Source organism: Apis cerana, linkage group LG13 (genome assembly GCF_029169275.1).
Source record: "Apis cerana isolate GH-2021 linkage group LG13, AcerK_1.0, whole genome shotgun sequence".
In the NCBI taxonomy this organism is placed as follows: domain Eukaryota; kingdom Metazoa; phylum Arthropoda; class Insecta; order Hymenoptera; family Apidae; genus Apis; species Apis cerana.
The window spans coordinates 4,522,058-4,545,625 of record NC_083864.1 but is presented as its reverse complement, the minus strand read 5'-3'; the positions used below and the strand labels follow the sequence as shown (position 1 = coordinate 4,545,625).

The following is a 23,568-nucleotide window of genomic DNA, read 5'->3' as shown; positions in this document are numbered from 1 at the left end:
AAATTGATTAATTCAAAGATTAATATTGGATAAGTCGAAATTATCAATGTCGAATTTTATAATCTACGTAGTCAGGTTTATTTTATTTTTATAATTGATAATTGGGATAATTGAATGTTTTTATATGGATTAAAAAAAAAAAAAAAAAAAAGGAAAAGAAGTCAATAAGATATAATCGACAATGGTTTTCTCGCCGATAGATAGTGGCCTGGCCTAGAAAGTATCGCGGTTTTTAAACTTGGTCGAATGGGGCAAACAGATTGTCGCGCCCAATTGTGCTACGATGTCATCGAGAATGTAACTCTCTCTCCTTTCACGCCATTTCATCGGTATGTTAACTTTAACTTCATGTTCCGCCATTTAACATCATCGTTTTTCTTGCTTTCTCGTGTTACTATTACAATCAATCCCGATAATAATTGAAAAAAATTTCATGCAGTTTTTTGTCAATTGAGCAACTAATGATGCTTGCTCAATGCGATCTTTCAAAAGACGAAGACGAGAGAAACGAATCCTTGTCAAAATGTTTGCTTCACATTCTTGACTTTAGGATGAAAAGAATGAAAAAAAGAAAGAAAGAAGAAAAAAGAAACTGAAGATGCTCCCTTCATAAATACTGCTTGATATATCTAACGCGAATGCGAATTTTAATTTTCGACTATGCCGTTTCATTCTCCTTATTTTCTGTTTTCTATTAAACATTTTTTATCGTTATTCCGCATACAACGTACGTAAAATAATAAATAAAAAAAAAAAGGAAAAAATAATTTTACTTCAATTTCATGGAAAAGTGAGTGATTTCAACGTGTTCGGGCCCCGTGTAACCCCTAATTGGAACAGTAACAGAAGAATGTAACTGTTACAAACCGCATGGAATACATTGTGGTGTCTCTGAGAAAACAATAATCATTCGTAATTCCTGTTGGCGCAGTTTTTTATGTATCCTGCCACGCCTCGGCCGCCGTATTGTAAAATCACGTGTTTATCTCCATCGATTTCTAGCTCAGGCTTAGAGGGAACGGAAACGTAATCGTTTGAAAAGGGATTACCGCGCTTACACTTCCGATACGAAGCGATCGAAAATGTCACAGGCGTGACGCTTCATGGATGGATGTTACTGGACCGGGTTAAGTGGCTTTGGAGAAAGCTACCAGCTACCTCCGCCTTTTCCTTATGAAGTCACGAAACTGCGCGGATAAACAGGTAAGATACCATTGACGGCCTTCACCCACCAATCGTCTCGCGCAAAAAAACGTGCAAAATTTCCGCCTGCCACTATCCCTTCTCGACGTATACGACACGTGGAAAGATGCGATAATCGAATACGGGAACAGTGGACGATACGATTTTTCCCCATACGATTTTTCCCCTTCCTTCTTCCTTCTTTGTTTCTTCCTTTCCTTTCCTTTCCTTCTTTTTCCACCGAGTTCCATTTGCCAAAACGAAAGCAGCAATTTACGTATCGCGTGATATTACGATTCAGCATGCAAACAGAGTGTAAAGAAAAGTGGTACGCCGCAAGAAGGATCTTATCCGGGCTGGAAGGAACGCGACGAGTACGAGGGACGAGGCGCGTCGGCGCCCTAGCACGCCACTGATCGATCAACAGATTTCGTTCGAATCGGACAGGGTCATGGTCTGACCTTACTAGACTCTGGAATGACGTCACGTTTGTCAGCCACATAGTACTCGCTCTACTGCTAGCTACGCCACACACCGATCCCGAGATTTTACTCGACTACGTATAATTAGTCGAGTCAAGGACTCTTGATCCTTTATCACGATCGATAAGTTACGTTTTTCCGATGAGATGAAAGGAACGGCTCGCGATATTTCTTTTAAGTCGAGTTTTTCAAGAAGGCCAGCCGTGTTTGGGAAAAAAGTGAAACCACGTTGATTTCTTTTTTTTTTTTTAGAGAAAAATTCGGAATAAGAAAAGGAGGGATGAGGAAGGAGAGAGAGAGAGAGAGAGGTTGTCGCGCAAGCCTGGTGAATTCGTATGAGCAACGGTAAAGAAAAATGATGCGCCGAACGTGAAAAGACGTAACTAAATTCTGACCTAGTTTTGTCAAGCGTGTCCTGGGTCATGACCATCGATTGTTTCGTTCCTTCTCTTCGGGTGTCTCTTCCTATGGTTATGGGGTCACGACCTAAAAACTTTGCTCTTCGATTGGATTTTTACTCGGAATTAGGTATTGCAACAATCGACGAAAATTTATGGCGGTGTACAGGTGCAATTATGCCACTTAAAAATGTTTCGCTACGTTTTACGATGAGGAATGAAGGATGAGAAAAAAATAAAATCGTTTTACGCGCTCACTGATTTCTGTTTTTTTTTTTTTTTTTTCTTCTTAAAATCCTCGATACGCGCAAAGTATTTCATTTAGATGGATAATGTCCGTTCGCGAGTTTTAAAGATTTTCTTTCTTCTTTAAATCTGCTTAAAGATAAGCAGTTTACTTTTTACGTAACAATTTCGTTACTATTTCTTTCACCAATAATTTATCACAATTTTCACAAAGCAATGGAAGCATTCTATTCGACGATCTTCTATTTATGCCACAACCAATTAATCGCTATAATGACGTTAATTAAGAAAAATTTGTTAATCGTTACGAAGGCTCGCAATGCCGACGGTATTCTTTGTGAATTCACGAAGGTGTAAAATCCATTTAAAGACAAGTAAGTTTTAACCTACTTGACCAAAGTCACGATCACGGTCAAATATTTGTTCTCGTGTAACGTTTTCTTTTTTTTTTTTTTTTTTAGAAAAAAACAAAAAGAAGAAGAAATCTTTCGAAAGAATAATTTCCTTCGGCGGGGAGGGGATTCATCATCTCTTTTCGACAATCGTGTTTATGTAGAAAAATAACTGTACAGATAAACACGAATGATATACGGTCTCGGCATCGCATTGATAAAATCGTAAAAGCTGATGCAAAAAAATACATTAAACTTCATCCGTAAATTTCTACAAACATTTCCACGCGCGCTCGAACAATAATTCGATCCGAGATATTCGCCAATCAATTATATCCACTCTCGGCCGGTCGTATTTCTGAATAAATGGGATGCCATATCAAAGAAAACATTGTGCGCTGAAAGGTAGAGGTCCTGGCCTACTTAGACCGAGTCACGTTCGCGATCAAGAATTGAATTTTATCCACTCTCTAAATGTTGTACACACCGCGGTAGCCGCGTCTGAAATGCATAATTATCTCCCAAAGAGATCCACCACTGCGTGCTCTCCGCGTGTTGCGACGACGGGACGAAGATGTTAGACGAGATCTTATCCGGAATTCTTAATCGCAAGGCGAATCCGAAGGTACCGTAAAAGGCGAAGTTTGACACACTTTGCGACTTTGACCTCGTGAGATTTCGAATCTTGGATGTATCGAATATCAATTTAGTTTCGATCGGGATGATAGGAAAAGCGGGACTTTCTCCGAATAACGATTATTCCAATCTTTTTCTCGGCAAAAAAAAGAAGAATAAACATAATTTCGATAATTTACACGTTTGTACATGAAATTTCTCTTGTGGAAAATTGCTCGATATCCCAGTTATCGGAGTTTCTTTCACCGAAAGAAATGTCAAAACGATAATTATTGCGATACGCTTGTCGTACAGTTGTAAAATAGAAAAATAATTTTTCCACACCTTCAATTTCTTAACGCGCCTCCATGCGCGTTTAATTTATAATCGTACGTTCGGTTTTTGAAATGGTATATATACGATACGAATCGTCATAAGCAGTTGACATAGATAAATGATCCGACTCCGAAATGAAGTGAAATTCGATCAATTGAGATTCTCTTGGTCGTGTTAATTTTTTCTATCTTCGATGTCAATTTTTCTTTTGTTCCAATTTCACGGATGAATTTATCAATACGTCATATTCCATACCAAACGGATGATACTATCTTCAATTAATATCTTTATTTAATTCCCCAATATTTAACCACGTGACTCGCGCCGATCGACGATTATCTCGAAGATAATGAATGGAAATTTCGAATCAATTTAATCAACAAAATCCAATAATTCTTCTGAAAGTTATTTTGTGTAATTTATTTAAAATTATTACCATCACATTAATCAGCAAATGGATATAAAAGAACCTTCGTTTCCTTTTGCCAAACGACTTGCAAGAGAAATCTTCTATTTGCCAGATATGTTTAAACAAAGGAAACCAGTTACTTAAATATTCTCCTTTATAAACTTGGTTATATTTAGCTCTGTCCCATAATTTTTACCCGTATAATTTGAATTCTTCGAAATCATTTAACTATGAGATCAATCACCTTCTTGCAACTCCCCCCCTGTCACGAGATGAACTTTCGAAACGTCGCACTCTCGTCGAAACTTTTGCGTTTATAAATAACTCCTTTGTACTTTTTGTAGCGAATAGATAAAAACGTGTCTCAAAATTCTCCATCAATATACAATATATATATGTAATCGAACGATATCACTATCGTTCCCCATCGATTCTCCTCCCAAAGAGAAGAATTAAAAAAGAACCGTTTCTTCCGATATTTGACCATTTGTCTCGCGTTCATCGCCGTTCCCTCTTCTCCCTCAGATCGGTCCAGCTACGAATTAGCGGATAAGCGGAGTGGAGGCTGAACGTAGATCGCGACGCGTTTCCTGAATGGACAGATAGAGGCAAGAGCGGCGACGATCCCGATGAGTAGGACAGTGTGTCGCTGTCGTGCGCGGTGGGCCTCGTTCTTCTCCACGTGACCTGGTCACTGGCCCACTTCGATTTCTCCTCGTTCGGTCTCTCCTTCTCCTCCACGCCCGTCTCTTTCCTTCTCCCCGATGACGCCCGACGCTTCTTGCCTTCGAACACGGCCCTTCCCCACCACTTGGATCGTCGCGATCGGCCGGTCTTCCCGGCTGCGTTGCCTCCACCATAATCGACCTCCACCACTTCGCTCGTTCCTCGACCACCACCACCACCGCCACCACCATCATCGCGCGATCCCTGTTCGAAGGCGCCGCTTATGACTTAGCCATGCGATTCCAGCACATGCCGCGGCACGAGGTGCAACAGGCAGACAGCCACCATCCACTTGACTAACCGGATGGGCGAACGGTGCGCGGAAGAGATCGGCATTAGGATCGCGTGAAAAGTTCGATCGAACAGGTTTGCCGGTCGTAAGAGCCTCCGTCATAGTGTCATAGACTACTGTCCATACCCGATTCCAACGCCTGCCCAACTCCACAGATTAGAGTATATCGGATGCCAATCGGATGCAACGTTTCGAATTTCGACGAATAGAGAGTTTAACCGAAGGTGTATCGTGGGTTTGAGTCGCCTGTTAGAGATCAGTGCATGTCGTCTTCCTCTCGTCGATCCTGCGGAAAATTCGCCTTCTCTCTTGCTCTCTCTCGCCCTTTCTCTTTCTCTCTATCTTTCTCTCTGTCTGACCGAAGCAGGCGTTCGGTACTCGTTGCTGGTGTATGATACGTTTCGAAGGAAACGAGGGGATCGAGGAAAGGGAAGTGGAGGAAGTTGTGTGACCAAGTGCGACGCGCGGAAAAATCGGGGTGAGAACGTGTGAACTTGGCGAGAGACGTTCGTGACGTGACGTGAGAGAGGGTCGTGTTTTCTTCTTTTGGGGAAACCGATCGACCAGGGGCTTCCGGCCAGAGGATTTAAGGCAACGTTATGAGACGAGTCTGACGAATCGGCCAACGTATCACGGTTAATACGTTAACACGGTAAGTGTTGCTCGTTAAAGATCAAAGGATTCGAAAGGTTCGTTCGCTAACATTCTCGACAACAATTTCCACGTATTCGTTTTAGCATTAAGCTTATGAGTGCAAACGTGTACATACATATATACATATATATATCGGTGTAAATTTTTAAACGAAGCGCGCAAATAATCGAGACAATTTTGAACGAATTTGTCGATTAATTTTATATTGGATCGATGATCGCGCGCAGCTCCGCTTCACGCATCGAGCTACCTCGATCTTGGTTCACGTGGACGGATTCACAAGTGACACTTTGCTGGGTCCAACGTGCTTTCCGTTCCACGTCGATAGAATGCGAGAAACAATGCGATAAATATTAATTAATGTAGAAAGTTTGATAGTAGCAAGGACGAAAAAAAATATCGGTCAATCTGAAATCGTAGTATCGTTTATCGGAACCAGGACGTGATCAGGAATCGGTACGATCGTACACAAGGTAACCTGACCGTGGAGGCAGGAGAAAGCTGGGTTTCCGACTTTGGCCCGTAGTAAACGGGGCGATATACATAGAAGATCATTTGGCATGCTCCGCTGCTTCACCGCATCCTTATTCCTCCTTTTTTCCCCTCTCTTTTCTTTCTTCATTCTGATGCTCCATTCCCGGTGATCTCATCCACGCGTCGTTACCTACACACGTTGTACCTCTTTAAAATCCCATTTCTCGAGATTAAACGGCCGAGTCGAATTATAATTTTTCAACGAACGCTCCAACACGGTTGCTTTTATTTTATTATTCGACTAAAATTTCCAGATTCCTCGATCTATTCCCGAATTTCCACGAATTTCGTAAATATCGAAAAATCAATCTTCGAATCACGTCGCGAGAACAACGATCCTTTCGATCAGAGGAATGGTTCGATTGTCAAAGATAACTCCGTTGTTGTTCCGATTTACTTCCCCGTCGAACGTGATCTCGCGCGACTGCGCGTGAAACTTTGAAAAAGACGCGAATAAGAGAAGAGAATGAGATTCCTCGCGTTGACCCCGAGTGGCGGTCTGACACATAGCTTCGAGTAGTACAAGCGCGCAGCTGCGTGTGCGTACCTAAGTTAGGTATGCCACAGCACCAGGTAGTGGTAAGTTGGTAACGGTTGTCAGCACACAGACGGCCTCGTGTCACTCTTTCCAATCTTAGTCGTTGATTTGTACGTTTAACGCTGATTCCCTCGCTCCTCCTCATTCCAAACGGAGCAACCGAATCCGGGAGAGGATCGGCCGAGGATAGATAATGAAAATGTTTCGCAATTGATAAGCGTTGCACGCCGCATCGAATAAATGATACGTTGTTCGATGTTACATGTGCGTTCCGACGTTGAACACAGAAGTCTAAATTGCACGGATAACGCAAAATAACAGAGAAAAAGCGTAGACTCGTGACAAGTTGCGTGTAATGTGATTTAACGCACTTATTATTTCCCCCCGTAATTATTACTTTATCGAGGAAGTACGAGTTTATAATGATCGGCTTCTGTCAGCGTGACTAACGTGGATTAGCCAGGTTAATGCGTTTGTTCTCGTTGCTCTTCCTCGTCCTACATTCGGCCGGCCACTTTTCGGCCGTCCTCTTAAAATGCAGACGGCGCACTGTCCCTTTCCAACTTGTTCCACCTTTGAACACCTTTATTTCGGCACGCGCGATGCGAAGAAAGTGGTCATGGAATAATTTCTTTCCACTCCGATTTATACGATCGTCTTTGCTCCTATCGCTCCAACTGTTCCTTCGATATTATTTACATTTTCGATGCGAAATGCAATCATTCATCGCTTTCGCTTTCGTCAATTCGCGAGCAAGATAGGCGTACAACGATCGCTCGAGTCGAACCGGAGGCGGAGGCGGCGATCGGTTTTGCACGAACGATCAATGCGATGTGACTCAGTGAAAGCGCATCCTCCTCGGTATCCTTTCAAAATATCCCTCGTTCATTCGTTTCCAATTCCCGTTTATACTCTTCTCTCCCTCGAGGAACGAAACCGATCGTCGATCATTTTATTATGATTCAACAAAACCGTGTTCGCGTTTCGATCGAGATTAAAATGCAAACAGATTTCCGCCAACGATGACAGATATGACGATGGATCGTTAATAAAAGCTGTGCTCGATCGGATTCGAAGGAAAGAAAGAAGGTGGAGCGTGGAAGAGGGCGACGACGAGGACGATGACGATGACGATGACGAGGAAATTTCTCGACGAGGGCAAGCCAATCGGGTCACCCAGATCCAATAATGAAGAAGAGTCGAACCGAGCTTTCTCCCAAGTTTACGTGTGCGCGCAGAATCCTATGCATACCTGTAGTCACGCGCTCGTGTGTTCGGCAGGAGAAGTTGTTCCTCGCACTACTGACGAACGGCCAATGAACGGCGAAGAATTTTCGAGGTACTCGGAGTCAACTCTTTTATCCGCCGCGCGAACTGCGAGGAGATCGTGACCGTGTCCGGATCTTGGCGCGCATACAGGGTGTCCCCTCCTCTTCTCGTCCAACCGATTCTCGCCAGATGATCGATTTGAGAAATATTAACATGTGCAATAATACCGTACCCGGATGTACGCTATTGAAATCTGTATAGGATTTGTTCTTTGCATTTGAAAGTTTGTCGAGCAGGTTTGAAGCGCCGTTTCAAGCGCGTTTAAAGGAAATGCATGATTTTCCATTGAAGTAACGGTGATCTATCCTTTTGCAGGGTTACGCGTGTACCTGTGCGCGTGTGTTGGCGCGCGTGTGTGAAATTTTACGCGAAATCGAGCTTCGAACTATAATTTATCGCAACAGTCGTTTCATTCATCCGTGTTATAAAATTCGTCTCGCCTTTTAATCTCTTCTCGCCGCATATGCAAAAATTATATTGGACGATTGGTCACGCGAAATTATCTATGACACACAAGTAACAAGTAAAAGTCTCGTTAAATCTATTGCCGCGTCTCTTTAGTCGACATTTTTTTCTTTCTTTCTTTCTTTCCTTCTTTCTTTCTTTTAACCAACCGATTGTTAACCAACTGTTAATCGTACTATGGCAGAAACGAAAGAAAAGATCGTTAACGATAATTGCCCTCATCTCGTTCTCCCAAGTTCTTCTCCGTTTTTGTCGCGATCGAAATTAACTTGAAACCAACAAGCCCGAGAAACGGAACGATTCGAAGGAAAGTGACTTCCGCGTATTTACACGCGTGCACAGCTCGCGAGTGAACGAAACGACGAACGAAAGGGAATTATTGTCAAAGCGTTATCAGCTTGAAATCCTGTTCGGCGTGCGAAGATCAACGGTACACCGTGAAATTATTCGCGGTATCTCATAACGATCGTGTAATCGATTTTGCCAAGTCGAAACGATACTTTCTCCGTGAGATCATGGTATCGGAACGTTGCACCCGGTGCAGGGTTCACACGGACCTGATACCAGATAATGTCCTGAATACCAGGAAAGGATGAACTTTCTACATAATTTTGCATGACGTTTGTGATTACCGGCCGATAGAAAACGAATTTCCAATGAATTGTCGCGGTTCCCGCATTTATGTATATGCATATACATATATATATAAGCGTTGCGTGCGTGTAATGACATTCCAGGACGGAGAAAAAAAGAAGTCAATGGATAACACGAGGAATTGATAATTTCCAGTACCGGTATCTTCCTCCACTCTTGAATTTCTGTTCCTCCCGTATTCTGTTCCTCCACTATTCGTCGAGAAGAAGAAACGCATTAGCGTGTTAAAGAAAGGAAAAAAAAAAAAAAAAGAAACGAAGGAAAGAAACGTGAAATGTAATTCCTTAGGCGCGAAATAGGAACCGTCGTGTTGGAACGCATTTGTTTGATCGATTTTGCACGAACGACGGATCATTGAATTACGCACGGGATCGAATTTAATAATTCTTAAGAAGGTCAGAGGAAGGAGGAAGAGAATAGGACAGTGAGGGGGAATTGGTAACTAGGTTACCGGTGGCTCGGTGAAGCAACGTTCGAGCAATCGGTTTGTTCGCTCTCCTCGTCCTCTTCTCACGGCCTCCTTTCCTCTCTTTCTTCGCCAAGATGAACGCAAGAGCGGTCTCTTCCTCCTTGTTTTCTCATCACTCTTCTTCATCATCATCGCCGTTCCCCGCTTCTCTGTTTAGCATTACGCAGCCGTGATACGGGAGAGAGAGACGCCTCTCTGAACCGACTGACTGTATAACGGGATTTCGGGACACGAAGGGATACCGTGTGCGCTCACCTTCGAGACACGCACGTGAGCGTGTAAATCTCGGAAAGTATCGTGAGATGAGGAAAACCGAGAGAGCGGAGCGATGATATATAAAACCCTTGATCATTTCTTCGAATCTCGATGCTATCTTTGCTTTATTACTCGTTCCAGAATCCGCTCGTCTAATTGTCTCGTTAGGAAGGAAGAAAATGATCTCGCTCCTCCTCTTATCGGTCTTGCTTCGAGCACGATACTGATAAATACTATACACCGTGTACGTGAAAAAATAACGCGGTTATTAAATCGTGGGTCAAAAATTTTTTATCCTTTATCTTTAACGGATTAACCGAAAGGTGAGTTGGAAATTAAAATAGGGTATAAATTCGTTTATAATGCGTAGCTTTCGAGACGCACGCACGATACTAATTTCTTGTACCGTTACGAAACACTGTTATATATATGTGTAATGCAAGTTGATTTAAAATAACGATCAATATATCACGCATCTCGTTCTTATATTAGAAATATCATGCCGTTTATAAAATCGTTTAGACGTTCCCCTAATTGCCGAATGAATCGTTTGATAATTTTCACACGTCTTTTTGTTACAGATGGCTGTCGGGAAGAGTATCCATTTATTACTCGTCATCCTTTCTTCTATGTCCGTCGTTTCACGCTCTTACGTGCCCGAAGCCACAGGTAACAATTACATTATGTAACGAGAAACTAGGCGTAAATCAATCGACACTAACGAATTCCCGACGTACGAATGGATCGTGATCTCTAATCCTAATTGTTCGCAGTTAACCATCGTACGTAACTTCCACTTAAATAAATTTAAGCATAATAAATTAAGTATGATAAATCCTCTTATACATATATATATATATGAATTCCAAGAATTTCCAATTCTTTTCTCCCCGCATCTTCTAATCGAAAGAACGACGCGATAAATTTCAATCCATTAGGAAAGTTGGCAGGAAATTTTCCAGAACTAGGTTTCCCTATTACGCGATCCCGCGCAAAACGTTTATTTTCCCGTGCTGCGCCACGTATCTCCATTGTGGAGCGAAGGAAATGTCGGAGGTCAATGAAAAAGTTTCAATCGCGTGGAATCCCATAATCTGTTATCCACGATTCACCGCATGGTTACACGTTTTAACCGATAACACGGTGCCTCCTCACGCGTCAATTGTCTTTTACAGCAGTAATTGCATGTGTCAACCCGATAAAACAAACGCACTCTTCTTCCCACGCGCCTTTCCTCTAACCCGAGTTATTCGTGGAATTTTTTTTAATCTCACCCATTATCAATTACACCATGAGTTTAGTCGTTTAGTCTACTCGAATATCGTCCGTTTATGCGTACATATATACGTACCCTTATAGACGTAGGTTCGTGACTTTTTACCAATCGCGCACGTACCAACATTGACACCAAATTCCACTTACATACTCACTTCCTTTTCGAAAGTCGTGAATTCCACGAGACGCGTATTTATAGCAGTGTGCGTATCTCATTCTAGATGCACGTTGTTCCCAATAAACGACAGAAATTTCGAGCATTGCTATAAAGTATCACGCTATATTGTTTCATTTAAATATTCAAGAATATTTAAAACAAGGGCACGATGGTGGCTTCGTCGCGCACGGCTCGTGTATCGATAACGATAGCGATACACACTGCAATCTCAAACTAGCCAAGACTAGAGGAGTGGAGAACAGGTTTAACGAAGGGGAGAAAAAAATTTTCGATCGATTTCCTCGACGAAGAAATGTTTGAAACGAATCGTTATCGATCGATACCGACACTCATTTCACGCAAGATCCTTATCACTTTCTCATTTCCATTTTCTCGTCCAAGTATCACGCAATCGTCTTTATTCTACTTAAATGGTACATTACCTCGATTATGCTACTGTAGTTTAAGATAACCGAGATAGTAATTGATATTACGATCTGATTCGATGTTAAGCTATTAATTAAAATTTCTATTAATTAAAATTTCTAATTATCGCGTACTAGAATAAGCAACGCGATACAAGTAATAATTGTGCAATTAGAACAACAAAATTTCAAAAAATTGTATTTTAATTGTATTCTACTTGTAAGATATTAATTTCGCGTAATAGCGGATTATTTAATCGCTATTGAATTTGATTAGTCGCAAGTTATTCTCGGAAAAAATAACCAACCCATACGTATAACGCAACATTTCGATATTCTATAATAAATTCATGAATAAATCAAGATAAATCTAACGACAATTGGAAGACAAGTTTGAAAAATATTGGCATTCGCACCTCGTTTGTGACATAGTTCGACACGAAACGAAAGTCCGTGAAAAATAAAAAAAAAAAAAAAAAAAAAAAAATCTGGAACGCTGGAAGAATCCTGACAAGCTCTACGGACGATTCACGGAGTAGGTCATTATATTGGCGGTATGCAGGCATATAAGGAGGCACGTGCAAAGCCTACATGCTTGCTCGCCTATGGCTTAGTCACCTGAGCATAACCGATCACACTAAATACTGACTTTTACAAATATAAAGGCATAAAGAGACGTTTAAAACTGTAATTCTGTCCGTCTGAATCGAAAACTTTCCTATCGACGAATTTCCATTAAATTAGAACGCATTCTCGTGTTCAACGGATTAACGCAAAGAAGAAGAAGAAGAAAAGAAAATTAATTTGCGACAAATGTATTCAAATTCATGCCCCGTAAAATTCCCCCTAAAAATTGGAACACGATTTTAAACAAGTTGTCCCCTGATTTGCATCTCTGTACAATTCCGAATTAAATTCCGAATACGAAAGTCGAGTCGAGCTAGTTTCGTTTTCAACTCGTTTATCGTGAACCGTTGTAGACTAATTGCAGCGGCACGCCGCGATTCGAATAATAAAATCTCGTGCTGTTTTTCGCGAGCCGCTATCGCGCGAAAAAGACGGAAAATCGAAATGGAACGAATTAACGATTATTAATTTGTTTGTACAGGTAGGAGATTATTCGGCGGATATAGAATAGTACCGAAAGCGTGTCAACCAACGATACCATCCCGGGTCAAGTCAAACGAGCCAGCTATATGCATGTTCAATTATGAATGCTCGCGACGAAATGGACAAGTGGTCGGCGCTTGTATGGACGGTTTCCTTTTTGGCGCGTGCTGCCAACTGCCGTTGAAAACTTTGACCGGCAGCAACGTCGAAAACGTTCCGAGCACCGATGAAATATTCAACGTACACGAAATCGATCACGTCCCGGATATTCCGATACTGTTAAATTCGGACGGGACGCCGCTCGGGATGACCGTGTCACAGGACGATACCGTCAAGATGGATATTCATCACCACGCGTCCACCCAAATGAACAAAAACCAAGGGATCACGTACACTAAAATTTCAACGTTCGACGCCCCCCCTTCGACCACCACCAAGTCGATATCCGGGATCGGGCAGATCCAAGATGGCGTTGAAAACGCGGAGAAACCACAATTACCCGCGCAACCAGACGTAACCCATCTAGAAGAAGATTTTCCGGCTCTGCTGGGTCAGCAGAATATCTTGGACGATCTGGGTCTGCCGGGATTGTTGACTCATTCAGAATCGAATAACAACATACAGAATCATCAGAGCAATCCTATTATCAATCCGGTTACCACTTTGCTAAGCCCGGATCAGATACTTCAGATAGCCGATCCGGTTGACCAACTTCCGGCCCTGTTCTCCCAAGGATTGGGCCAGAACAATCACACCTCGCCCGACACGATATTATTAAACGAGAATGGGACCATGTTAAACGAGACCAACAATCCCGATGATTTGTTCAAACCTAACGTCGAGTCAACCGTCGAGGAGAAGAAAGTGACTGAAACTTTGAGCACCACTCAGAGGCCGAAAGTGACCGAAAGTGTGTCGTATACGGAAATTAAGAGGCCTTCGCACGACGACACCACTCATCGCATCAGCACATCGACCACGCAGTGGATTAAATTCTCCGATCAATCTTCGTCGTCTTCCACGGAAGATCAAACGTCGTCGAAATTGCCCATCACCCAATTGTACGCCAACACGCAAAGGCTCACGACCGCTTCCCTCCCTCAGGAGACTGCGATCGATAACTTCGAAATGATCAGCACGCTGAAAGAAAGGGTATCGACCAAAGACGTGGAGGCCGATGAACCGATCAATAAAATAACGACCACGCCGATGACGACTATTCCAAGCGACAAAAAGAACGAATTGATTAGAGTCCCGACCATCACTTACGACGCGCCCTCTGGAAATAAAAAGGACGATATGATAGATAAGGAGGAAATAGCGATTAACCACATAATATCCATTTTGAACGACACGAAACCGGGCACGGGAACAACGATTCAAACACCGAACTCGTCCATTAATAAGTGGGTGAGCATCGACGAAACCTCGAAACCGTCGTTGGTCCGAATCTCCACGAAACCCCCTTTCGTTTCTCAACCGACCACCGCTGAATCGTTCCCCTACACCTTCTACAAACCGGGGCAATCGTCCAATTATTACAGCTACGAAACGATCCCCACGGATACAACTCACGCCTCGTATTCAACCTCGAACGCGCATTCCTCGAGACCGTCCACTCAATCAATTTTCACCAGCGTCTCGACTTCCGATTACTCCACGAAAGTGACTACGACGAATCCGCCCGCACCTACAGTCATCGTCCTAGGCCCTCTAGGCACGGAATTCACCACGGAGACGACTCAGAAGACGGTGACGAGGAAGCCATCGGTAGCTGAAAGTGTCGGATCCACCGTGATCTTCAAGCCTACGATCGAATCGACGAAGCCGAGCCCCCTCACCACGAAAAAGCCAAGCGTTTCCACGACCATAACTCACAACATCAGCACGGTTATCTCGAACGTCGCCACGAACAACGTGGTCTCGACCAGTTTCTTCAGCGTGAACGTGAAGGACGGCACTACTTCTGAGCCAATGGTGGACAGTAGCTACAACACGAAATCCACAACCTCCCAGGCCGAGACAAATTCGGAGAGGTTGTCGACGAGAAGACCCACGATTTGGACCACCTTCTCCACGTGGTCCGACAAACCGAGTTTCCATCTCAAACCATCCACTCCTTCGAACATAGTTTTCACCGAGGAGAATATAGGGGAGCCTGTTAATACGATAATATTCAAAGATCCCGTCGTTTCAACCGAGATATATCCCAAATCAACCACCGCCCTGCCACCGCACTGCGACGAGGAGACAGCCGCGCCCGACGACCTGATCAATTTCCCTCCAGTTCGAAATCCGAATCTCAATATTTCGACTCCCATTTCGCAACAGGAAAAACCAACCATCGTCGAAACGTTCAATAACACGGGTTATCCAGACATCGAGATATTAAGTGAAAACGATATTCCAACGCCAACCTTCATCGAGGACGACGTGCTCACGAACAAAGTGGACACGTTCGTGAACAAGATCATGCAATCGTTGCAAGACAATTTCCAGGTAACCACTTACTTGTCATCAATTTTCCGTTCAAACGGTCGATGTTATAATAATTTCGCTTCAGGATCTCAAGGATATCGTGTACAATCGCGCCAACGCGACGTCGGTCCCGACGTCTACGAAGAGGCCTGTCACTTCCACCACGAGGAAACCGTTGCGAAAGCCAACTACGACGAGCAAACCTTCGTACATCACGACGAAGAAACCGGCGACCACCAAGAGGCCGTCGATCAATCGTCCGACTACTTTGAAACCTTTCGCATCATCTGAGAAACCAGTTCGCCCTTCGAAACCGACTACTCTGAAACCAAAACCGACCACGGCGTCCAGCGCGACCACGAGGAAACCCCAGATTACAACGAAACGTCCGAGGCCGACCAAGAGGCCTACTACAACGTTGGCGACAAGCACGGAAGGGACGATTATCGAGGAGGAGACCAGTACTTCCGGCGCATTCGAAACCACCACGAGCTCCCAGATCGCTTCGTCCAATGATTTTCGTTCTCGTAAGTTCTTTCGTTATCTTTCTTAAAGTCGGTGAGCTCGACTTCGTTGGCTTGAATACTCTCTTGATTGATCCGAGATGGAATTTCACAGAATGCGGCATAAGACCTTTGGTCAAATCTGGAAGGATCGTCGGTGGTAAAGCAGCGACATTCGGCGAATGGCCGTGGCAAGTTTTAGTTCGAGAGGCAACCTGGTTGGGTCTCTTTACCAAAAATAAATGCGGCGGTGTTCTTATTACTGACAAGTACGTCATCACTGCTGCTCATTGTCAACCAGGGTAGGTGGTTCGATATTTTTCGATGCTTTTTCTTTTATTTTCGAATAGCACATTCGTATATGTATCATCCTGATAAATATCGTCGTCAGATTTTTGGCAACACTGGTCGCCGTTTTTGGAGAATTCGATTTATCCGGTGAATTGGAAGCAAAGCGAAGCATGACGAGGAACGTTCGTCGAGTAATCGTGAACAGAGGTTACAATCCAACTACGTTCGAGAGTGACTTGGCTCTTCTGGAACTGGAATCACCGATACAATTTGACGTTCACATCATCCCAATTTGTATGCCCAATGATGGTATAGATTTCACTGGTAGAATGGCTACCGTGACTGGCTGGGGACGATTGAAATACAGTCAGTACCACTTTTGTTCGTATTTTGCTTCATTTTTAATTAACGTCCCTAATAAATAATATTAATTTTGCAGACGGTGGTGTGCCCTCTGTTCTACAAGAAGTTCAAGTGCCTATAATTAAGAATTCTGTATGTCAAGAAATGTTCCAGACAGCTGGACATTCTAAATTAATTCTCGACAGCTTCCTTTGTGCGGGTTACGCGAATGGACAAAAAGATTCTTGCGAGGTATTTTCATTATAACAATTTTCATTTTTTTTTTCTCTCGTGTTTGAGAATTATTCGTCATCTATTTTCGTTTAATCGTACAGGGTGACAGTGGTGGTCCATTAGTAATGCAACGACCAGACGGAAGATGGTTCTTAGTAGGCACGGTATCGCATGGAATAACATGTGCTGCACCTTATCTTCCAGGTGTATACATGAGAACGACTTACTTCAAACCTTGGCTACAAAGTATCACTGGGGTCTGAAAGACAGAGAATAGTGTATTTCCTGGACAAGGTGACAGGCACTGATGATTACGTGCCACTTGTATAAATGTACAAAGGAAGAATTAATTTATTTCCTTCGGAATAGATTGAAGAATATCGTCCAATTGACCAAAAAGACATGAATACGAATATGAATACGTTTCGTATACTATTTCCAATTTTAGATAATTTTTCTTTGCTTCTATCGTTCTTCTTCTTTCTTTCTTTTTTTTTTTTTTTTAACAAGTAGATACTTGTTAGAATCGATAAATTATTTTCTTGTATCTCGATTGTTTAAATTTTGAAATAATGTTACAATCGATACTTATACCAAGTATTTCGAGATATTTTATTAACGGTATACGAAAATTCACCACCGTGTATTTATGTGTATCCAATATTGAACGTATTGCGTGTTCCATGTATTGTATATACGTGAGTACGTATTACACGTACTATATGTATACAGTTACGAAGTGTGAGCCTTATTTATTTCGTTGTTGGCTGTTATTTATTAAACTCATTTTTATACGAGATAATAACCATTTCTTTTTATCCTTATCACGCGCCGATGAAAAATACCTGAAAAAAAGAACGAGAGTTAGAAAAAGAATAAGAATAAGAGTATATAAAAGTGTGAAATAAAAATTACAGATATTAACGAGAAAAACTCATTTTTAAGAACCTTCGAACGAACTCGATTAGCGATGATTTATAGCGAGTTAATATAAAGTTGCAAAAGTTTAATTGTGGAAATTTCTTGGAAATTCAGAATTTTATACGTTGCATTAGCACGCAACGATCAAGATTTAACGTACGTAATATTTCTATTTGATGAAAATATTTAAACGAACACTTTATAATTAATCTGAACATGCGCGAATGATTAAATTACCGATAGTTTGAACCCGATAAAGAGTAAAAATAAAAATGATTAATCAAGAACGATTATTATTGTATCACGTACATTGTATATGTACATCTAATTTCTCCAATTTTTATAAATCTTGATCCTAGATGTTCTCTATAAATATAAAAAAGGTCTATGCGGAACACATAGACCTTGTTGTTACATGTTATAAATAGTTGTTACACATGCAATGTAAATTTCATACTTTGGCATTTTCACAGACAGGTGGTCGTGTATTGGTGCATAGACACGATAAGAATATGTTAGAACTTGAATCGTGATCTGCAAACATAAACAAGATTTATATAAAATCAAAATTTTCTTAGAGAAAGAATTTATTTTCTCGGAAGAGAAATTTCTTATTTATTTTTTTTTTCTTTGCCTTGCCGTTCAATTATAAAACGAGAGGAAATTTTCTTCATCGAAGGAGAAAAAAGAAAAGAGGAAAAAGAAAAAAAAAAGAAAACGCGCGAAGTAAAAATAAAATGACACTACATTATATTGTTTTACTCGAGCTAAGTGCATCCTCTTTATCATTACATATACAAGTATTCACGAGCCAGCTAGGAAACGAATATATAGAGCAGGATCGACCGCCCTGTGGAACATCAGGACATCCCGGATCAATACGACCAACAGAGATGAAGACAATGACATTCAGGTTGAATGACGAAGAAAGAGCTAAACACCCACGTGAAAGTGTGCTCAACGAATGGCGCTGCTGTATCCTGAAGCGAGATATAATTTTCACGGAAATTTTTATTCTCTACTAAACAAACAGTTACGAAATACTGTATAAAATACAATTATAATTCCACGTTAAAATCTTCCACGTTAAATCTTTTCTTTCAAGATGAATTTATAAAAATATTTTTACATATCATATTTTCCCCCAAGGATATTTGCAAGTACAATACGCGCGATTGTTAATTAAATTGAAATTACATTTACGAGGCAAACAAAATTTCCGGGAAAATTTCCAGGGTAAACATGCAGAATAGTTCCGTCATTGATTTCGCGTTCTCATAATTAAATATAAAAATACAAACAATAAACTTGCAAAGATTTGTATTGAAAATTTATATATTGTAAAAAAAAAAAAATTCAGCCATTTCATCTTTAACGAGAGGAATAAGTCTATAAATAACGAGCTTAATATCTGAATGAATAAAATGGTACCTAGGTCATGTGCGTAAAAAAAGTCAAGGGATGCGCTTGCGCGGATGTTTGCACAAGCCTGTACAAGGGAAACCGGAACAACGTAGAAGTATAGATTGCTAATGCAAGCACGGCTCAGACTCAGTCCTCCAGCAAGCTTCATTGAGGACTTGTTGATCCCGAGAAGACACAAGAGTTGATCTTTCCAGCTCTACTTACAAAGAAATACTAGCAAGTGAAGAAATTCGTAAGTTCGAGAATTTTTTAAATTTACAAAACCGACAAAGGAATACTTGCATGTTCGAAAAAAACTTTTTGCAAAATTGCTTCAACTTACGAATAAAAATGTTCGCCAATGTTTGAAAACTGTCGTGAAAACATCATTTCCGTTATTTTTTTGTCATTATTAATAATTTTTATCAGCGTCAATTGTTTAATTTCTGCAAACAAAAAAAGAAGGGAAAATTATTTAATTTCAAAATGGAAATGTAAAATATTTATCATTGAATAAATTTCGTATGTGATGTTATATGATGTTGACGGTTTGATTTGAAATATCTTTAAAAATTACTTGAATTTCAGAGGTTTCAAGAACGGTATACTTACATGGGACAAAAAATGTACACGTGTGTTGCATTGACCGTCGTTGCTCTAGTAAGCACGATGCACTTTGGTGTCGATGCATGGGGTGGTCTATTTAATCGTTTCAGCCCAGAAATGTTATCGAATCTTGGCTACGGTAGTCACGGTGATCATATAAGCAAATCAGGATTGTATCAGGTATGAAACAAATTTTTCTATCAACGAAACAAGTTTTTTTCTCCAATGTCGAGATATCTTCGCACATCAAACAACTGCTTTGCAACTTTGCCGCAGTGTTACCGGTGTACGATCGATATGTTATTTTCATAGAATTGTGCGCTTTTCATATACGCATTTATTTGCAAACGATAGAATGCAGGGGAAATATCTTTAAATTTTCATTGAAATCAATTATTAATCCGATGATTTGTTTTAAATTTGAAAAATTCTTTCATATATCTTATTTCTAATGTACAAATCAAAAAGATATATATATGCTATCCATCATTTCTTCTATTTTCCATTTCACATAATGATAATAATAATAATAAAATATCATTTCATTTCAAGCGTCCATTATCTACCAGTTATGGATATTCGTATGACTCTCTAGAAGAAGTTATACCATGCTATGAAAGAAAATGTACGCTTAACGAGCATTGTTGTCCCGGTTCCATTTGCATGAATGTCGATGGAGGTAACTATCATTCTTCGTTCCCCCGTCGTTAAGTGATTTTAGAAGACGCAAAATGCAAAATTCCTCTTCTTGAATTATAGATGTTGGTCATTGCGTTTTTGAATTGGGGCAGAAACAGGGAGAACTTTGCAGGAATGATAACGATTGCGAAACTGGTTTAATGTGCGCCGAAGTTGCCGGTAGCGAAACTCGTTCGTGTCAGGTGCCAATAACTTCGAACAAATTATATAGTAAGTAAATATAAATCTATGGCAAGTGACGTCAGAAAATATCTTTTACGCGGCAAAAATCCAAAGATAATCGATAAAGCAACTACGTCAAATGAATCGTTTCTTACGTAAGGATTATACGTTGTATTCCATTTCTGAATATATAGAATATCCTTACATTTTTAATTAATTACGCAGATGAGGAGTGTAACGTGTCCGGGGAATGCGATATCAGTCGCGGTTTATGCTGTCAGCTTCAGAGACGTCATCGACAAACGCCAAGAAAGGTATATTTTATTTAAAGATAAAAAAACATGAGATATTTTTACGCAGAAGGATTATCATCCCTACGAATCTTCTTTCTTCTCACTAGGTTTGCTCGTATTTCAAAGATCCTCTGGTTTGCATCGGACCAGTCGCAACGGACCAAGTAAAATCGATCGTTCAGTATACTTCTGGCGAAAAACGGATTACTGGACAGGGAAATCGTATCTTTAAACGTTCCCTTAAGGCTCCCTTCGCCTAAAAGCTATATTGTTCCTCCTATGAACTGGTGAGAATGAAAGGCGTGTCTAGATAAATCAAATCCCTCTTGTCATTACACTGAAAAAAAAAAAAAACGAGAAAAAATTTAAGATATAAGTCTGTTATTTCGAAATTTCCTAAATTGTTTCGATGTTCGTAAGTCTGTCAAGAGTGGAGAAATCACAAACGCGCTTTTTGATTGTTTTCTTCCAAATATTACGACTGAAAAAAATACGATACATATCAGAATAGTCCGTCTTATAAGATTATAAGGTATTATTAAATATTAATGAAAAGAATTATACAGCGTGTTTTCAAAAATTGAATTTAATAATCGATGAATAATGCGTACTGGATGTGTGATAGAAGAGAAGTTTCCTCTTTACCATTCTTTTACTATTCTTACTTTTTCCCACTCGTCTGGTTAAACATAGAAATTAAAATTTTACAAAATAGATAGGAATTGAATAGCTCGGATCTAAATGATAATAATGATAGAAATATTAGAAAAATTGTACTTTACTATTAATTGTAAAATCATAATTCTACAAATTGATTTTATTCAGAGTTAAAAAAATAGCTTTCATTTGTTTCACTCTGTACTTATTTCATTTTATTTCATTATCGAAATCTACGATCTTAAAAGATTCCTGAATAAAGTTCCCTAAATTTACTCTTAAGATATCTACTCGAATTACTCAAACGCACAGAAAATAAAATATTTTAATTTTTCTAATTCTCAGAAAGAGATCAAATATCCTGATACCAGTGATAGAATTATATATTTTTCACGAGGAAAAGTTGAAATATTGAAGTGATGTTACACTATTAGATAAATGTTAACGTCCACACGTGAATCGCGTATGAGAATTCGCTCGATTTTATCGAATATTTAATCTGAAGAGTTTTCAAAATCTTCGTCGGTGTCTAACAAACGTAATTATATTACTAACATATAAGTAATACTGTAACCAAAAGCAAAACATTTTGATTAACATGAATCGAGGAAGAAATTAAAAGATACAGCAATAAAGTTTTGCTTTGTCTAGTATAGATTCTAAATTATTAGAGATACGTATGTATGTAGACTTTTAGTAGAAAAACTTATTCAAATGTTAAAATTACTCGATTAAACATTTATTGTGGAAATCTCTAAATATTATTTGTGGGAATCGCTCTATTGAATACGTTAAAAATGTGGAGGTCGCTTCGCATTAAATGTTATTGAAATCCTATTAAATATAATATAATTAAAACTGGATATATAGATGAAAATCGTTAAATGTTACTGAGAATCAAGATTTTAAAAGATACATACATGATGAAAGAAAGTATTACTTACGAACATAGTTATGAAGATAAAGAATATAAATGAAGCAAATGTTATAATTGTAATTTACAAGAAACCGCAGTGTTATTTTAAACACTGTCGCGAAGAACTATTTGATGCGTAAAGTACCTGTTGCGAAATTTGGACAACTCTTCGTTTCTATGCTATTAATGCTAGTCGAGAGTCCAAACACACAAAATGAAGAAAACATATTTCTCGTTACACGATATTATACTTCCAGCGTTGATCTTTTATTATATAAGAGAATTCTAATATATTATATGAATGCCTAATCCATTAAGAAAGTTTTAAATGTGAATGTTATATATTATGAGATATATCTTATTGAAATTATATTTTTATCTTTGATCAATATGTATACCTAAACATCATATACATATTTATATATTCATATATTTTCCGTAAACATATAATTATAACAGAATATAATTCTTTGATGCGTCGTGCGTAATCTCATATTAATCGATTATTTTATTCGAAATGATTTATTTGCAATTATAAAAAATCAAGTCGCTGAATATCTATTGCGTGAAATTTAAATCTAATTTAATCTAGCTTCTACTATCATATTAATTTTTTTCTAAATGTATTTAATTTATTTTTATCATTCAATAATTATAATTATAATTATTATTTGAAAATGAAGAAGAAAATTAATGAATGAAAGTAATATATATATATATAGACATTATAGAATAGTAAATTCCTTCCAATATGAAAAATTTAAACAAAATTCATATTGTTTGAACGTATGACTCATTGAGGAATTACAGGCAATATGGCCTGGAGTTAAAAGAAAGTACCTCTCATTAAATGAATTAATTCCAAAATAATTATATGTCTATAACTATGTATATGTAATGTTCAAAATTATAATACAGAGTTGTAATAGTTTAATGTCAAATAAATTGTGATGCATATAAAATATTTAAACCTATCTTTTGTTCATTTTTTTCATCATTTTTATAAAATATATCTTTTTTATTTATTATATCTTTTAAAAATGTTTAAATCAAATATTTGAAAAAATTTTTATTAAATTTCTATAAATAATTATAATTTATAATTTGAATAAACGAGAA

The 23,568-nt window shown here is 39.4% G+C and overlaps 2 protein-coding genes and 1 long non-coding RNA gene across 4 annotated transcripts; 2 read left to right on the top strand and 1 right to left on the bottom strand.

Moving 5' to 3' along the window:
* Positions 1-172: 172 nt before the first annotated feature.
* Positions 173-17,596, top strand: LOC107998773 (serine protease filzig). 2 transcript variants are annotated; one of them, XM_062083685.1, is made up of 9 exons: positions 173-329; positions 1,003-1,203; positions 10,558-10,645; positions 12,942-15,442; positions 15,507-15,948; positions 16,040-16,226; positions 16,316-16,581; positions 16,655-16,809; positions 16,893-17,596. In XM_062083685.1, the coding sequence occupies exons 2-9, from the start codon at positions 1,174-1,176 to the stop codon at positions 17,052-17,054; spliced, it is 3,831 nt and encodes a 1,276-aa protein (XP_061939669.1). In that variant the 5' UTR covers positions 173-329; positions 1,003-1,173; the 3' UTR covers positions 17,055-17,596. The 2 variants fall into 2 exon arrangements, with proteins under 2 accessions (XP_061939669.1, XP_061939670.1); XM_062083686.1 differs by lacking the exons at positions 173-329; positions 1,003-1,203 and adding an exon at positions 5,002-5,730.
* LOC114577673 (uncharacterized) lies at positions 17,266-19,586 on the bottom strand. Its single transcript, XR_009832363.1, has 3 exons — positions 19,460-19,586; positions 18,022-18,246; positions 17,266-17,636 (listed from the first exon to the last, which is right to left on the bottom strand). It is a non-coding gene; the product is annotated as an uncharacterized LOC114577673 (long non-coding RNA).
* LOC107998856 (prohormone-3) lies at positions 19,201-23,419 on the top strand. Its single transcript, XM_017058370.2, has 6 exons — positions 19,201-19,369; positions 19,705-19,902; positions 20,275-20,401; positions 20,482-20,631; positions 20,809-20,897; positions 20,984-23,419. The coding sequence occupies exons 2-6, from the start codon at positions 19,729-19,731 to the stop codon at positions 21,134-21,136; spliced, it is 693 nt and encodes a 230-aa protein (XP_016913859.1). The 5' UTR covers positions 19,201-19,369; positions 19,705-19,728; the 3' UTR covers positions 21,137-23,419.
* The last annotated feature ends 149 nt before the right edge of the window (positions 23,420-23,568 follow it).

Coding starts and splice junctions, on each gene's coding strand:
- LOC107998773 (XM_062083685.1), top strand. CDS start 1,174: ATGAAGTCACGAAACTGCGCGGATAAACAG. Junction 1,204..10,557: donor GAAACTGCGCGGATAAACAG/GTAAGATACCAT, acceptor TTTTTGTTACAG/ATGGCTGTCGGGAAGAGTAT. Junction 15,949..16,039: donor GTCCAATGATTTTCGTTCTC/GTAAGTTCTTTC, acceptor GGAATTTCACAG/AATGCGGCATAAGACCTTTG.
- LOC107998856 (XM_017058370.2), top strand. CDS start 19,729: ATGGGACAAAAAATGTACACGTGTGTTGCATTGACCGTCGTTGCTCTA. Junction 20,402..20,481: donor TTGCATGAATGTCGATGGAG/GTAACTATCATT, acceptor CTTGAATTATAG/ATGTTGGTCATTGCGTTTTT. Junction 20,898..20,983: donor ATCGACAAACGCCAAGAAAG/GTATATTTTATT, acceptor TCTTCTCACTAG/GTTTGCTCGTATTTCAAAGA.